At 40.0% G+C, this 17,556-nt stretch overlaps 1 protein-coding gene across 1 annotated transcript; it reads left to right on the plus strand.

Annotated features, from left to right (window-relative positions):
- The first annotated feature begins 200 nt into the window (after positions 1 to 200).
- Positions 201 to 15,553, plus strand: tmem144b (transmembrane protein 144b). Its single transcript, XM_086106073.1, has 12 exons — positions 201 to 279; positions 359 to 520; positions 2,280 to 2,402; positions 3,721 to 3,820; positions 3,899 to 3,979; positions 4,513 to 4,591; positions 5,071 to 5,147; positions 6,599 to 6,717; positions 6,826 to 6,945; positions 10,241 to 10,338; positions 11,968 to 12,021; positions 15,470 to 15,553. The coding sequence occupies exons 1-12, from the start codon at positions 201 to 203 to the stop codon at positions 15,551 to 15,553; spliced, it is 1,176 nt and encodes a 391-aa protein (XP_085962199.1).
- The last annotated feature ends 2,003 nt before the right edge of the window (positions 15,554 to 17,556 follow it).

The following is a 17,556-nucleotide window of genomic DNA, read 5'->3' on the forward strand; positions in this document are numbered from 1 at the left end:
TGTTTTCATTTAAAAAAATAAAAAATAAATAATTAACACTGTCATGATCCAATTTGCGCTGCCCCCTGCTGGCACTATTCACCAGGTGATTGGTTGATTGACAGCACCTGCCAGGCACCCATTACTCCGCGCTGACCTTCTGAGGAATTGAACCCCGGCCGAATCTCACGGACCCTGGTATCACGTTGGATTTCTGGAACATGTTTGCGGCCAAATGTGCTTTACTTGTCATCCCACTTTTGATCGCCCGTTGCTATGGCAAGCAAGTAAAGGCACCAGGTTTGAATTAATAGCAAAACCTGTGATTTATTTATTTAGTTTTGGCTTTGAAAATATCTTTTTGTTCTTCCCTTTGAAGGTGGCTCTGGAGATGAAGAGGTTGAAGCAAAAAATGGAACATTTGGTTTTAACTCCACCAATAATATGACACGTTTCACCTGCGGAATGGTGGCAAATTTGGCTGCTGTGCTGCTGTACGGAAGCAGCTTTGTTTCTGTTAAACGCATCGAGACCGGAGATGGTGAGTGACGTTGATTTGGATTTCCAAATAAGGTTTGGTCTTTGTTCTCCATGATGAACGTGACTCAAAAGAAAGGGGTTAGACAACACGACAAATATTCCAGGTCAGATGTCACTGATCTTTTTTGGAACTGTCAACTACAATTTGGGATTAATTCCAAGGGCGACACCTTTTGACGCACATTTCTGAAATAACACATTTACTTAAATCACACCTGTTATTTAATTCATGTCAAGACACTGATCATGTTAATGATTTCTCGCAATCATTAGAAAACGGATACATATCATCTGCACCACCATTTCTGTAAATCTCTGCCATTTTCAAATGACAACTTCTACTAAATTCCTAGAAAATAATCGGCCATCCCTAATGAGCAAATGGTTTTTCTAGAGCTGCCACCTTTTTGGGAACAAATGTTGGAGGTTAGTAACATCAACAGGCCAAATACTGCTTGGAAAAACAAAAGTGCAACACACGGTATGATTGATTCAAAATCAGTATTTGTTGGGATGCTGACAGATTTATATAAAATAATTCTTCAGAAACTGAGAACTCAAGAGGGGAGACTCTATTTATTTTTTCACTTTCACAAGAGTGATTTATAGTTTTTGGGGTGCAATACAATTGAGTGTTTTTTATTTCTTGATTGATACAACAATGATTACTGGTACCCTTTCTGGTTACTTGTCATTAAAGAAATTGTGGTTTCTTCAAACTGGGGTGGGCGTGGTGGAGGTAGATGCTAATTTGCAATAGTGGTTGGGCTAAGCTTCTGTCAAATCTAGCAACATTTCGTGAAGATGATCAATGGCGTTCACGCGCTGATGCATTCCAAGATGAGTTGCGGCTATGGGAACTGGCCCACTGTTGCACTGATGGATCATGAAAAGTATGGAGTGCGGCCAAGTCCTGCCCCCTATATGTCAATGTGGCAACTACAGTAAATCTTTCAAGGCAGCTTTATGTATATAGCACATTTCAGACACAGGGTAATGCAACGTGCTTTACAAAATTAAAAGCACGACATTTAAAAAGAGTGGAAGACATAAAAAAATCAATGTAAATAAAAGTAGGTTCGCGAAATTCCTAACATGCAAAATGAACGGTGCAAGAACACACTTTTAAAATTGCTTTGAAAGACCTTAATCACAGGAATGAGGGGAAAAGAGCACAGTTTTAACCTGGATTAAAAGCATTTACACTTGGGCCTGACTTCACTTCTGTCGGCATCTTGCATTCCATTTGCATGCTGCATAGCAGCTAAATGTATTCGGCACCCAAAAAGCATTTTGTGATTCATGAACCAGTAGCAGAATGTATATTCTTTACTTTGATTTGAAACGTCTTCAACCTTTTGCAAATGCTTTTAATGTGAAGCACATTGCGTTACCCTGTGTATGAAATGCGCTACACTTATAGAACTGCCTTGCAAGATTTACTGTAGGGCTCTGAATCAGCTGTTGAGGGTTGATATTCTTTCTCTTGCATTCATCAGAAAGTTACTTTTGTTTTTTTTCTATTCACTTTACTTAAAATTGACCAAATTACTCAGCCCACGATAGTTCTCACTTTTTAATTTATGGGTTATTGGCAATGATGGACCAACATTTGCTTGGGAAGACTCCCTAAGAGTCCAAATGATAAAAAATACACTTGGTACGCGGTACTCCAATGTAACTGCATGAATGCCCCATGTTGATGTTTTGTCTTTTTCACACAATTGCCTCTGCAACCTTTTTTGTATTCTTTTGAGCAGGAATGTTCTTCCAGTGGCTGTACTGCACAGGAATCTGGTCGGTGGCCATGATCGGAGACGTGATGCTCCACTCTCCCAAATTCTATCCTTTGGCAATGGCCGGGGGAGTCATCTGGGCCACAGGTATGAAATTGATACTGTACAGCTGACTGAACAGTGGCTCTAAAAAGTCTATATACAGCCATGTTTGAATGGTTTGGTGATCTAAACAAAACGCAAAAAAAAAAAAACATTTAAAAAAATCCAACATGAATGTGACCTACAACACAAATCAAATTGATTTTTCTTGCCCTTAATCACAAGAGTCTCACACTAATCTGTGAAACTCAACTGGGTAAAAAAATATTGATCGGGGATTTAAAAATAATTGAGGTAATGTGGTTGCACAAGTGTGCACACCCCCTTGCTGCAAGGGGGCGGGGGTAGTTGCTGTACTCAGAATTAACCAATCTCATTCAAATTCATGTGAAATGAAGATCACAACTGCCAACATTTGTATTGACTCCAAATCAAGCTCAGATGTTCTAGTAGGCTTTCTGTGTACAGTGCGTTATCTGATTTTCCGTAGATGTTTGCCACATATGATGGCTATGTTTAACTTAATTCGCATAACAGACTTTTTTTCTTGTAATATTTCTGCTTATTCTCGTAACATAAATTTGTTCTTGAATTATCGTGACTTTTGTAGTATTGATTTTGTTCTCATGTTGCAACTTTTTCCAGAATGAGTTTCTTGTAAGATTCACTTTTTTTTCTACTAATATTGCAACCATCTTTAATCTAGTCACATGATTACTGTCATAAAGTTCAAGTCCTTTTTGTTGTTATATTGTGATTTTATTTTCCAATGTCTTGTGACTTTTTTTTATTGTATTGTAACTTTATTCCAGTGATATATAATGCTCTTACTGAATATTTTAATGATCTTCCTGGGAAATGACTATTTCAGCTCAACTGTCATAACTAATTATGTTTTTCCTCACATTTTAGAGTGATTTTTTTTTTCTATGAATTAAAAAAATTCCTCACACTAAAATGGACCTGAAAATGTTCATTTGAATTTTTCCCCCATCGTGTTTGTTTGTCAAATCCGGATGGGATCCCAATTTAACATCCTCTCATTCCACACAAGACACATATTGTGCTTGAAATCAGAGCCATGGAAGATCAAATTAAACAGGTTTGACTGTCCTCTTCTTTTGAGGGAATCTGAGGTGACCACACTGGAGAGGAGAGTTTGTCCATCAATAATTTACACTTTGCCTTTTTGAGGACCAAGTCTTAGTGTTAAAAAAAAGGCAATATTTTGAAAAACGGTGGTGATGAAATTAGGCATTGCCCATTGTGGACACTAAGCTACAAAGATGAGTTTTCGACATAGTGTGAACAGTCGATGAATCTAATGTCCGCCTGAAATGTTGTCTTTGTGCATCGATTTCAGGCAGTGTGATGGTTGTCACCATCGTCAAAGCCATTGGCCTCAGCCTGGGGATTTTAATCTGGGGGTCCTCCAGTTTGCTGATTAGCTGGGCCACTTCAAGGTGATTTCATTTATTTTGAATTCATATGAAGCCCGCATCATGTAAGACAGTGTCTGATTGGCGTCCGACACGACTCAGGTTTGGATGGTTCGGGATCACCGCCGATGAGGTTTCCCGGCCGGCGTTGAATTACTGCGGCGCCGGATTGTGTCTTCTCAGGTAAATTATTCATTTTACTAGCACCCAGCACCATATCCTCAATACAAAATCTTTTCAAATTGAAGAGAACAGTAATGCTGGAGCATTCTTTCATGGGATGAACCACCTTGGCAACCTTGATCTCTTTTGAACAAATGAAAATCAATAGGTTTTGGTGTGCCGGCAAATAAATTGTGTTGGGTTTTAGAGGCTATGTTGATACCTCATCATACTTTATCCTTGAAAATCGGGGCCATGGGTTGCTCGATTTATTTATGTACTTGTTGAATATGATTCAAAATCAATTGTTCCATTGTGCCTACAGTTTGACAAACAGTATATTCTTGAACATTAATAGTTTATTGACACTGACAAACCAAAACTTGTGAAACCAGTTTTGTGAAACCCCCCCCCCATTGGCATCTTGTCTGTGAGTAGGAGTATTCACTATTAAGAGTGTGTTCACTCAAGGTACCTTGGAGCCATTTTGTCAGATGGGGAAAAAAAAAAAATCATTACACTTCCAGGCCTGATTATCGTGGTCTTCCTTCCAGCGGCCTCATCTTTTTCTGCGTGAAAACAGACGTCCAGCTGCATCCCGATCCTGAAATTGTTCCATTACTCATCGACAGGGTTGGTACATATTATCATGACGTCATTCCCACAGGCATTGTGGGTAAACCTGATCTTGGTTTTGTGTGTGTGTGTGTGTGTGTGTCAGACTGGTTCTGTCGTGTTACCACGCTGGCCCCTCCATTCTCCTTGTTCACTACATGTAGTCTTGATTTGTTGTACATGTCTTTTCAGTGTACGCTGCATGTGTTTAGGGTTTTTTTTTTTTTTTTTTTTTTTTTTTATCAGGCTCAAGCCATGCTCCCCTTCAAGGAAAATGTTTAGGTGTTTATTTTTTCCTCGTCTTCCCTTTTCGTTTTCATTTTCACATCCAAGGTATTGGGGCACGAAACGGAACTGCCAAGCTTCTTATTCTGTCTTCCTCCGTTGGTCATTTTTTGTTTTGTTTCCCGGGGACAGGTTGTAACTGGAAGTAAATTCCATGGGTTTTTAACATACTTGGCCAATAAATTTGATTCTGATGCATCTGTGTCTTTCAGCAATCATGTGACACCTATGGCCCAGCTTCGTCCAAGTTTTGGATAGACTTTGTTGGACCCAAACGCAGACGCTTCATGTGAGCTAACTAAACTTGACTTCGATTTTGAATTTTGCTTAGCCACACCCCAAAAATAGTACTAGCCTATCCCAACACAGAACGGCCTTTGAGAGTTGTCTAAGCTTAATCAACACCGGTAGACCCTTCACCGTCTTATTTGGTGAGACCATATTCTGAGGTTCAATTCTTCCCCTTTGCTGCATGTGTGGTGTCCCTCAAAGTTCAATGTTAGGTCCCCTACTCTTTCTATCATCTATCTACTGCTAATGAGTCAGATCATCGGAAACTTTAGCGTACGATATCACTCACAAATAACTCCAAAAGAAACACGTGCACCAAAAAAAAAAAAAAAAAAAAAAAATTACAGATACTGGACTTTTGGGCAAAAGTTCAGGATGGACCCAAGAACTGAAAATGCACTAAAACCTTTTCAAGGTCTACTTAATTTGACAGTGTCTAAACTTGAAAATCTAAATGCTCAACTGTTCAATGTTTCAGTAGTGTACTTTTTGCACAGCTTGCGGTTCTGTAATGAGTAAATTTTCAGTCAACCCGGTGTTGTATCCCACCCACAATGGTTCCGGATTCACCAGCAATAGGCGCAGGCAGGTCCAGAAAATGAGGAAAATCACACAAGACTGCCTCAATACTGTGTAAATTTTGGGAGTGGGGGGTGGTGGGCTTTGCTACAATATAAAAGGAGGTTGTTCACAGCAGCAGTTTAATTTACTCTTTCCTCAAAGTTACTTAACCCGCAGCCATTAAGTCTGAACTGCTGACAACAAAAGATGACCAAATTGGGCCGAATTAGCAATTTTTGGCATGGGATTTGTGAGTTTTCCAAAGCATCGTTTAGGCGTGAATATATGGTACTACCCTGAGCCACGAACAGAAATTGGGCCTCACATTTGTTCAAGGTGGCTGTTGGCGAAAAAGGTCCATTGTCAGTAAATGTGTCCCTGGAAAAACAAGTCTAAGATGACTTCCTGTACCTATATATTTGCGCAAATGGCTTTTGACTTTTTTTCTTCCCGAGTTTTTTTTTTTAAGTGGGTGGCCACTTGAGAATTTTTCCTTGATTTACTTATGACAGACATTATGCACAAATTTCATCTTGCCAAGTGAAACTGCTGACGGGGTGAATTTTCACAATTTTACACAAATTGTATTTGAGATACACCATGGCCACATTAAACCTAAATGATGACTGCCCTGTCTTTCCAGCCACGGCTTCTTGAATTTTTTGTGGTTTTACTCATGAAAGACATAACCACCAAATTTCATGTTAAAAAGTGAAACTGGTTATGGGGGATTAATTTTCAAATGTGTGCAGTTACAATAATAGTTTCCAAACATGAATATTCACCAGCATGAATAGGCATGCCAAGTATTATGGTTTTAAGTATATAAAATGCATCTTAAAATAATTTTATGGCCATGCTGATCCATCCATGTTTCATGATCTTCAGAGGCTACCTGATGGCCGTGATGACGGGCATCTTCTGCGGCTCCTCCTTCGCGCCAATGCTCTACATCAAGAGTCATTCGTCATGCCGCGACAGCATGTTCCATGGAGCAAGCGTTTACGGTATGTATCATGTCGCTATTGTGAAAGCGCTATATAAATTGGTATGTATTGTATGGGACACGGTGTGCATATATGTCCAAAAAACATGTTTTGTTTTGGTTCTTGTAGATCTAGATTATGTCTATGCGGAATCTTGTGGGATATTTGTGGCCAGCACGGTGTACTTTGCCATCTACTGTGTTGTCATGAGGAGCAGGCCAAGGATCTATTCCAGAGCTGTTCTCCCAGGTCAGTCTACTGGGAAAATTATACTTTAATTTTGCTTCATGAACCAGTTGTCTTTTTTGACTCCTCTTGATGCCACACTCTTGAACATTGGGCTGAAAGGACACTGACCTGCCAGTTCTTAAACCCTTGTTTTTAAACCAACGGTGCCATCGAGAGGAGTAATATATATATATATACACACACAACTGATTTATGAAGCAAATTTGAAGTTTTATTTCCCCATCACTCATTTCCACTGAAGTTCTAAGGACCTGGTAGCCATTGAGTTCTTTATCCATAAATCACGGCTGTTAGCAATTGTCCTCATTTACCAAAAGGATCTGAACACATTATCACGAAAGTTCTTAGATCACCAACTGTAAGCATTGTACTGGCAAAGGCACTTTTTGGCTTTTTTTTTTCCACCCCCAAATAGTGTGTAAAAAGGAATATTTTCATATTATGATCTAGGGCCGGCTGCAACAAATGCTTATTTTAACAACTGATTATTTTGTAGATTAATTGGATAAAAACAAAACATTTACATCCTTTTACTCAAAAGCAAGACGGCATGAAATATTGACAGTGGAGAAAATGCACAAACAATTGTGATTCAGTTACTAGTTAGGTCCGTCATGTCGGCAAAAATATGAATATCAACAATTTTAAAGTTTTTTTTTTTCATATATAAATTTTCCTTCGCTAGCTGCATCCAACGAACTCAAAACTGCATGAATCACATGCATATGCACTTGTACACAATGTCATGGAAACTAACGATTAGACCAGGGGCGTCAAACTCATTTGACATTGTGGGCCACATACGGCCTCGGTAGATGACAAGTGGGCCGGACCATTAAAATTATACCATACTCTGCTATAAATAACCAAAATAATGTCTTTCCTTTATTTTAGTCGAAAGAAGAACAAGAACATTCGGAAAATCTTGAAGTTTAAAAAACAGATCTTTTACAAAGCGTTTCATGAAGCTCCTTAGATTTCCTTTGACAAATGTGCAATTTACATATATGCATTGCAGCTGATCCCACTGATTGTACAAAGGCACACAAGTTCAACAAGGAATTCGTATTGAAAATTAAAGTCATGCACTTTTAAGATTAAATGAGACTTATAAAGAAAGGAATTTTTATACCATTTACACGTGCATGTAAAAGCTAAATGTAATCTCTGGCTACAGCTTACAAACCAAAGAGTGCTATTAAATGTGTTAAGAATAAAGTATTCACATGTCCTTGATGGCATCTGCTGCGTTGGATCTGTCTCGGTGACAGACTGAGGCCGCTGTCGTCTTCTCTGATCAAAACAATGTTGTCTTTTACGCTGATCAAAACGGTGTGTCCCCCTAGCGGATACCCCATAACTTACACCTTATTAAAATATTAATTCAGTGTCTTTATGCTTTTTTTCACTTTTAAATTATCCTGCGGGCCTGATCAAACCTCCTTGCGGGCCGGTTCCGCGGGCCGTATGTTTGACACTGCTGGATTAGACCCTGGAGATGAACTTCATTGATGCCGTTGGTTCAAAGATCTTGTGTCCTTTATTCAGTTTTTTTTTTTTTTTTTTTTATGAGGACAAAGCTTTGAGTCAGCTGGCTTTTTGTAAGCTTTCCACCCATTCACAGGAAATCGTTATCACTTACGATCACCATTTTCAGACGGGCAATTATTTTCAGCTGCCAACGTGGCGACACAACATATTCCTTGTGTGATAAATCATTGTACTCAGGTGCACAGCTCATCTTTTGTCATCCAAGTGTCAAAAAGAGCCACATGTTTTTTTTGTTGTTGTTGTTTTGTGTTTTTGTTTTTACAATTTGAAGATTTTAAAAATTGTTCCCATCAGAATTTTTAAATTGCATTCACTTAACACTGAAACTTTTAAATACATCATGTTTTATCTTTGTATGTTTTGGTTCATTTACACCTCAATTTTTAACATTCCCTAATTGACACACAAGTGGAGAAATGAAATTCAAGCAGTTTTTTGACGTATTTTGTCAAGTCTTTTCCTTTCGGCTTTTCCCTTCAGGGGTCACCACAGCGAATCGGTTGCCTCCATCTAACCCTGTTTTGTGCATCCTCTTCTCTCACACGGGCCTTCATGTCCTCTTTCATAACCTCCATATACCTCCTCTTTGGTCTTCCTCTCGGCCCCCTGCCTGGCAGTTCAAGACACGGCATCCTTCTCCCAATAGAGTCACTCTCTCTCCTCTGGACATGTCCAAACCATCTCAGTCTGGCCTCTCTGACTTTCTCTCCAAAACCTTGAACATGAGTTGTCCCTTTGATGTACTCATTTCTGATCCTATCCAACCTGGTCACTCCCAAAGAGAACCTCAACATCTTCAATTCTGCTACCTCCTGTCTTTTCTTCAGTGGCACTATCTCCAGGCCAAACGGCATGGCTGGTCTCACCGCCGTTTTATACACCTTCCTTTTCATCTTGGCTGAAACTCTTCTATCACACCTGACGCTTTTCTCCAGCTGTTCCAATCTGCCCGTACACGCTTATTCACCTCTTATACACAGTCTCATTGCTCTGTACAGTTGACACCAAGTACTTAAAATCCTCCACCCTCTTTATCTCTTCTCCCTGTAACATCACTCTTGTACTTGGGTCCCTTGCATTCACACACATGTACTCCGTCTTGTTGCAACTGACCTTCATTCCTCTGCTTTCCAGGGCAAACCTCCACCTCTTGTTTCTCCTCCACCTGTTCCCTGCTGTCACTACAGATCACAATGTCATCTGCAAACATCATAGTCCGTGGAGATTCCTGTCTTACCTCGTCCGTCAGCCTGTCATCACCATAGCGAATAAGAAGGGGCTCAGAGCTGACCCCTGGTGAAGTCCCACCTCCACCTTGAATTCCTCCGTCACACCGGCAGCACACCTCACCACTGTCTTACAGTCATCATACATGTCCTGCATCACTCTAACGTACTTCTGTCACCCCAGACTTCCCCATACTATTCCACAGTTCTTCTCTGGGCATCCTGTTGTACGTTTTCTCCAGATCTACAAAGACGCAATGCAGTTCCCTCTGTACTTCTCTATCAACATCCTTAGAGCGAGCACTGCATCCGTCTTACTCTTATTTAAAATTGAACCTTCCATGCAGCTACAGTCATGCTATTGGTGAAGTAGCACTTGGCTCCCTGCCCCAATGTTTTTATTCTTTACACAATTGTCAATTTTAAAGTGTCGAGGTCATGTGTTAAAACGCAATACCTGGTGTTTGATTTTAATCATATTGCTTTAAAATAATCGGCATGAATTTTGTTGCTTACAGGCCTGTTGTCAGGCTCCATGTGGGCGTTGGCTACGTACTGCTGGGCCCTGGCCAACAATTACTTGAGCGCCATAGTCACCTTTCCCATAGTGTCAGCGGTGAGTACGCATAATGTTTTGATGTTTAAATAAACATTCGTAAATTTGCCCTTCGGGAGTTGGGATGTCGCAAATTGCATCATACCTTATACGCTGACAATCTTCTGTTGGGCTGTTTTTTTTTATGCTCACGACAAAGCAATTGCTGTATCTTGGCATTCTCACGAGAAATTTCATGGTGCTTTTTTTCCACCTTGTTTGAGTTGCCTTGTTTTGTTAGCGGTCCGTGAATGCATCTCGCGGAGAGTCAAAATGAAACTATTTGCGTCGACGAAGATTTCTAAAAATGTGTGCTTATTCGTGCCTTTGACCATGCGTGATGCTATGTCAATTTGTGTAGCATGTTTTTGACATGTTGTCCGAAATCAAAATTGACGTATGGATCGCATTTTTTCTCTTTCTTTAAAAATTCAAAACATTCTGTTTGACTTGTGCTTTATATGTATGATTTTTCATTTGTGTTGAAGTGGTTATATTCTTGATTGTTGAAAGCACATTACCCATTATTTTTTAAAATTCAACGTATAATTAATATTTGTTAATGTAAAAATTGCCCATTAGATTTTATTTTTAAATGAATTTTCCATTGATCTGCGCACCGTTTTCATGCATTCTTAATTTAGATTATTTTTAATTAGCCTGCATTTTGAGTTTACTTTCATGTCCAGTATTTTCATCCATTCAATTCCATGTTTCCCATTAACATTTTATGATTAAAAAAGTGGTTAAAATTGTTTTTCATGTAATGAATTTATCATTTGTATGACGCTGAAACAATGTTTTACTACTCATTTTCCATCTTCATTCATGTATTTTTTTAACGTGATTGTTTTAATATTATGCATTCTGATTTATTTTAACTAGGTTATTTTATTTTGATTACATAAATCTTTCATGTTTTATAATGTATTATGTACAGTGAAAAAATGGTGTTCAAATTACTCCAAACTTATTTTGTCAAGTGGTTGCATGAAATAAAATCTGAATAGACATTTTTTAAGGTAGATTATACATCTACTTTTAATCCAGATGATTCTCTTGTGTGCAATCACTTGACAAAATAAAATTCAGTAAACCAACACTTTTTTTTTAGTGCATGTTTATGCTTTGTTCATATGATTGTATGCTGGTATTGACTGTTTTGCAGTTTTCGTTCAATGCATGCTAACGATGTCATGCATTTTAATGCAGTCATTTTTATTTGAAATTTGGCTCATCTTCCCATAATGTAATTTATTTATGAACAGATTTTTTTTTTTTAGTTTTCTTTTCACCTGGATTATTCTTTCCTGTGAGTCAGGCAGGCTGCAGCCCGGGGGTAAGACACCCATTCAAAAATAGCGCGCGTGCCAATATATCTGCATTTATTGATTTTGGAATGCATTCTTTCCGCCTGCCAGCCGTCCAACGGCACTACTATCTCAATCCACCAGTGGCCCGAATTCTGTTTTTGCTCAGACTCAACCAACCTGAACAGTCACGCTTGGTTCAGTTCAATGTCTCTCCCCCCCCCCCCCCCCCCCCACCTCCTTCACAGATGCCTGCGTTGTTTATAATTGCTTGATTAAAAGCAAACTCTTCACTGTGCTGTGCTGATAATGTTTTGATTTTTCTTATTGTCCTCGACAGGGATACGGGCTGGTTGCAGCACTCTGGGGAGGCCTGCTGTTCAGAGAGATTAAGGTGACAAAAAAAATCAAATAAAAACATAGTCTATATCTGTAGAATGTCCACAGCTATAAGTAGGAGTGCATTCTGAAAGGTGTGCTCTGTATGCCACTGCTTCCTTGTTCCCTCCTTCATGCCATCTGTAATTCTACCGGCTCACCTTCCTTCCATAAGACCCTTGATCGCCTACAAAGTACAGTACTTTCTTTCCTTCATACCTTGTTGCCTCTCCTTCCTTTCACACCTCTCCTCCTTTGTTTCCTTATGTTGCCGCTTCCTTCCATACCATCCATGACCTCCTGCTTCCTTCTTTGCAGCCTTATTTTTGTTCCTTCCTTCAGTCTATTCTTGTTTACTGTTTTCCTTTTGTAGATCCTTGTTTACTTCTTTCCATACTTTCCTTGAATCCTTCTTTCTTTCCCGTTATCCTTCCGACCTCATTTCCTCCCATCCTGGCTTCAGTTCCTTCTATTCCTTCCTTCCTGGTATTGGCCTTTCCTTGCTTCATTCTCCCTTCCTTCCATAAATTCTGTCTTCCTTCCTTTCCTCGATCCTTGTTTACTTCTACATTCCATACTTCACCTGCATCCTTCCTTCCATAAATTTGTATCCTTCTTTCCTTCATACCATCATTGACCCCCTCTTCTATTCCTCCCTCCCTTGTATCCCGACTCCTTCCTTTTATATTTTCTTGTATCCTTGTTCCCTTTTAGTCTTTCTTCCTACCATTCTTTTGCTTTTCTCCTTCCTGATATAAATATTTTCTTCCTTCCTTTTGTGAATCCATATTTGCTTCCTCATTCTTGTTTCAAGGTCAACTTTATTGTCAAATATGCTTACATGTGACATGCAGCATGGATGAAATTTCTTTCTCTCAATCCTCAGTGCAAATATGCATGCAAACATGCTGTGCATTAAACACACAGCTGAGAAGATAGCAGCTACACTGTAGAAAAGACATATGCAATCTGAACAGTATAAACAATGTAGACAATACAAACGGCATAAACAATAGCACTTGTGGCTAGTGTGGTAAAGTGAGGTAGTGCATATGCAATATGCAGATTTCCTTTTTCCTTTCATACGATGACCCCCTTTTCCATTCCTCAATCCCTTGTATCCTTATTTTATTTTTTCCTTCCTATCAGGCCTTGACTCCCCTTTCCTATCCTTCCTTCCTTCGGAATGCTCCCTTGAATCATTTTCCTTCCTGTCATATGTAGCCTTGTTTTCTTCCTCCATCCTTAATTGCTCCCTTTGTTTCACACCATTCTTGCTCCCCTCCTTCATCCCTTTTCCTTCACTACTTTTCTTGCTCCGTCTGATCCTTGTTTCCCCCCATAGATCAAAGTTTCCTTCAATCGATCCTTACTCCTTTTTTGTGTTCTTGTGTCTTTGTCATTTTCACTTTGTCCTTCCCTCCCCCCATACTTTTTGCTTGTTTCCTTCCTTGTATTTTCTTTCTGTTAATAGATCTTAACATCCTTTCTTGGATCCTCCGCCTTCATTTCTTGTCTCCTTCCTTCTAATGCAGGGGTGTCAAACCCATTTTTGTCACGGGCCACATTTTGGTTACCATTCAGCCTTTAGGACTGGAAGTGTGTGTGTGTGTAAGAGCTGTCAAACAATTGAAATATTTAATCTAATTAAAAATGCAACCATAATTAAATCAAATTAACTGAAAATTAATCATGATTACTCACGCATTTTTATCTTTTCTGAATTTCCTTTTATGTTTTTGTCCTATTTTTTTCCCCCATTTTAATGCTCTCATCAACATGGAATCATGAATCAGTTTTCTATGTGCAAAATGCAAATATGTACTGAAATAACAATTTCGAATTTCAATTTTACATGAACATTTTTCACTTGGAGCAGTTATTCACGCATAATCTCTCACACAATATTACTGTCCATCAACAACAGTGAAAAAAATATTTTGTCACACAACAGCTGCTTTAACAGCTCTTTTTATGGAACCAAAACGGAGCAATATAAAATAAAGTGCACATCTAAGGTAAACTAGTACTCAGCCGATAGTGGATTTAAGCCATGGTTGCATACTTCGTTTTTCTCAAGTTTGCTTTGAACACAGCAATCAGGCTATGTTGATTCTGTTGGTCCTTCTTGCGCGGAAGTCTCTCTATGGTTTTGTGTGGACATCATTTCGGATGACTACACTTGGTTAGATGACAACACTGGAGACGTTTTATTTTCAGTGTGGTCGCTAGGTCGCTACCACTGCACCGCTGAACTCTCGACGTGCCTCAGCACACCGTCGCTGTCAGACGAACACAGAGAAGCTCCACCCCTATTATTTATATGGACACGGAACATGGTAACCTTCCACACAAAATAGTTCCAAACAAGTAACAATCGCGTCAGTGGCATACATCGAACTCAACAGAATGCCTGCTCTTTATTCACCAGAGGCTCATCAACCTAGTCGCTTATTTCTCTCCCGAAACGGTGTCTTCTCCCGCTTGGTGTACCTTAGCCTTCTCCGCTACGTACAATCTCTGTTCACAGCTTGTAATGGAGTCTCTCGCTGGCAATCCGTAGTGGAGTCGTTCGATGCAATGCGAATGATTTCAGCTTGAGTCTGGCTGTGGACAATGTTGACAGGCTTGTATGCAGAAGCCATACATTTAGCTATGGCTTCAGCAAATTTGTTCTTCGTCGTGTTATCCATTTTCTTCGCTTTGAAATGATCTACAGCTGTCTGTCTTAGACGAGGGGGCGGAGTACTCACGTCAGCTGTGTGCTTGGCCATTAAGTGGTATTTCAGACTCGACGTGCTGTGATGATAGCTCAGTTTACGACTGCATAACATCCAGGTAACTTTGGTCTTGTCAGTGGAACAATCTGGCAACTTTTTAAAAGTAAACTTTCCATTCATAAACTCTAAGAATCTGTTTTCAGTGTCTCACGCTGCCGTGGCTGGCAAAACGGACAGGTGCGTGGACCTGTGCAGCGCGCTTGTTGTTTTGTTTCTGATTTATTTATAGAGCAACGTAACATCCACTGTGACATGTGCCGCGTTAATCTCCCGAGAAAAAAATTCATTTAAATTAATGCCGATAATAACACGCTAAACTGACAGCTCTAAGATATGTGTGTATATAAAGAAATTACTTACGCTCCAGTATCTTATTTATTCCATATAACAATTTTACATTGTGGGATTTTTAGCAAGCATTATGGAAGTTGACATGTTTGCTTTCCCAGGCCACATGAAATGATGTGGTGGGCCAGATCTGGCCCCCGGGCCTTGAGTTTGACACCTGTGTTCTAATGCATCTTCTTTTTCAGCCCTTCTATACTATTGTTTTATCTTTCTTTCCTCTATTCAAACCGTTCTCCCTTCAAATCAAGTGTCCAGTTTTTGAAAGATGTCAATTTTGCCACAGTGTTGAAGGTGTTCAGTATGCTCCTGTAACTGTTGTTTTTACCTTGTCCTCAGGGATTCGTAAACTGCTTAATTTTCTCCCTGGCATCCTGTGTGGTATTGGCCGGCTCCTTGTTGACAGCCATCTCCAACCTGTGATTGGTGTAAATATACAGCTTGTAAATATTCAGTGCTGCACTTTTTTTTTTGATACACTGCAAGCATGTAAACTGTTTTGCATCAGCTTCTGACTAATAAACGTCAACAAATCTGTCAAATGCACTTGCATCAATTATGTGGAGAGAAAACCCATCTGTCATTATTTACACCGAGGTCCGACTGTGAATATATTTGGCACTGATCAGCATGAAATTTGGGGAGTGTGTCGATCATGAGAGGATGCAAAAAGTCCCAAGGACTCATGCCAACTGATGGACTAAAATCTAAAACTTGAAAGTAAGCGAACTTAGTTTGAAGCATGAAAATTGGGCAAATTGCACGGCTTGCAGCAGTCAAATCCAGGAGCACAGGGCCAATCACATCCTTTAATCATTTGCAAGTCATGTGCACTCATGCTGCCCTGGTCTATGTGTGTGCTGTGCATTTGTCAATAATCCATTTCCACTCAATTAAATATTTGAATGTAACGATTTCCTCAGGCATTTTCCGAAACACAAGGAGTATTCTAATAAGCCTACAATTAGAACCAGTTTTATCTTTTGGCAAGATATTTCCTTTTGTTCTGGACTGAGCCCACTTGGTGTGCTTTTGTTATCCACCCATGCATTTTCTGATCCACTTTATCCTCACAATGTGCTGCAGCCACTCCCAGCTGCCTGGGGGCAGCAGGTGGGGTACACCCTCAACCGGTTGCCAGCCAATCGCAGAGCACACATTGCCAAACAGCCATTCGCGCTCACAATCACACCTAGGAACAATTTGGAGTGTCCAATAAAACTGCCACGTATGTTTTTGGAATGTGGGAGGAAACTGGAGTACCTGGAGAAAACCCACGCAGGCATGGGGAGAATATGCAAATTCCACACAGGTAGGCCAGAGCAAACCCCGCACATCTGCACTGTGAGGCGGATGTGCTAACCTGTTGACCACCATGCCGCCCGTGCTTCTGTTGGATATGAACTATTGCATTTGAGAGCAGTCGGCAGCAATGTAAGACTTTTCCATCTAAATGAGCTATTGCAGGGCATGTATCATCTCTAAGTTTGACCGATGCACTTGGATTTAGCTGGACATGTCAGACATAAAGCCTCAAGGACCCATGCCTGAAATTGAACAGGCTGTCAGCCATTTTTGTTTGAAGTAGCCATTTGGATGAAATCTAGGAGTCGCACGTCGACCTTTTGCGAGGCAATTTGTCCAAATGAGGTCCAGGATGAAAGTATTTAGTCAGTGCTCTTTTATATAGTTCTTCTGAAGTACCGTATCAATGGTATCCTTAAATTGTCTTAAGATGTAAAAATGGAAATATGGAAATACATTTCCTAGTTTCACATTTCTATGTAATATACTAGGCGGCCCGGTGGGCGACTGGTTTGCGTGTCGACTTCACAGTGCAGAGGCTCTGGCCTCACTGTGTGGAGTTTGCATTTTCTCTCTGGGCCTGCGTGGATTTTCTCCGGGTACTCCGGTTTCCTCCCACATTCCAAAAACATGTATGGCGGGCTGATTGAACACTCCAAAATGTCCCGAGGCGTGAGTGTGAGCGCCGATGGTTGTTCGTCTGTGTGTGCCCTGCGATTGGCTGGCAACCGGTTCAGGGTGTCCACCACCTAGTGCCCGAAGACGGCTGGGATAGGCTCCAGCACACCCCGAGACACTTGTGAGGGTAAGCGGATCGGAAAATGGATGGGTCGATGGATGTAATATACTTAATTTGAAATAGTTTACATAATACAATGTAATATATATAAATACACAACAAATTTTAAAAAAAGCTAAATGTGTTTGTCACAGGAAATATGTTCCATACCAGCTGTGGTAAGACAATGTTCCATAATATATATTTCTAAAAACGATTTTAGTCTTGAAATCCCCCTCCCACAAATTAAGCACACTCAAACTTAATAAAACACTCTTGAAACATATTTTCAATGTATTTCAACACACCCAAAAATAAAACCCGTGATATAGTCGGACCCCTA

This window comes from Hippocampus guttulatus, chromosome 2 (genome assembly GCF_054856545.1).
Source record: "Hippocampus guttulatus isolate MCC_2025c chromosome 2, RoL_Hgut_1.0, whole genome shotgun sequence".
Classification (NCBI taxonomy): domain Eukaryota; kingdom Metazoa; phylum Chordata; class Actinopteri; order Syngnathiformes; family Syngnathidae; genus Hippocampus; species Hippocampus guttulatus.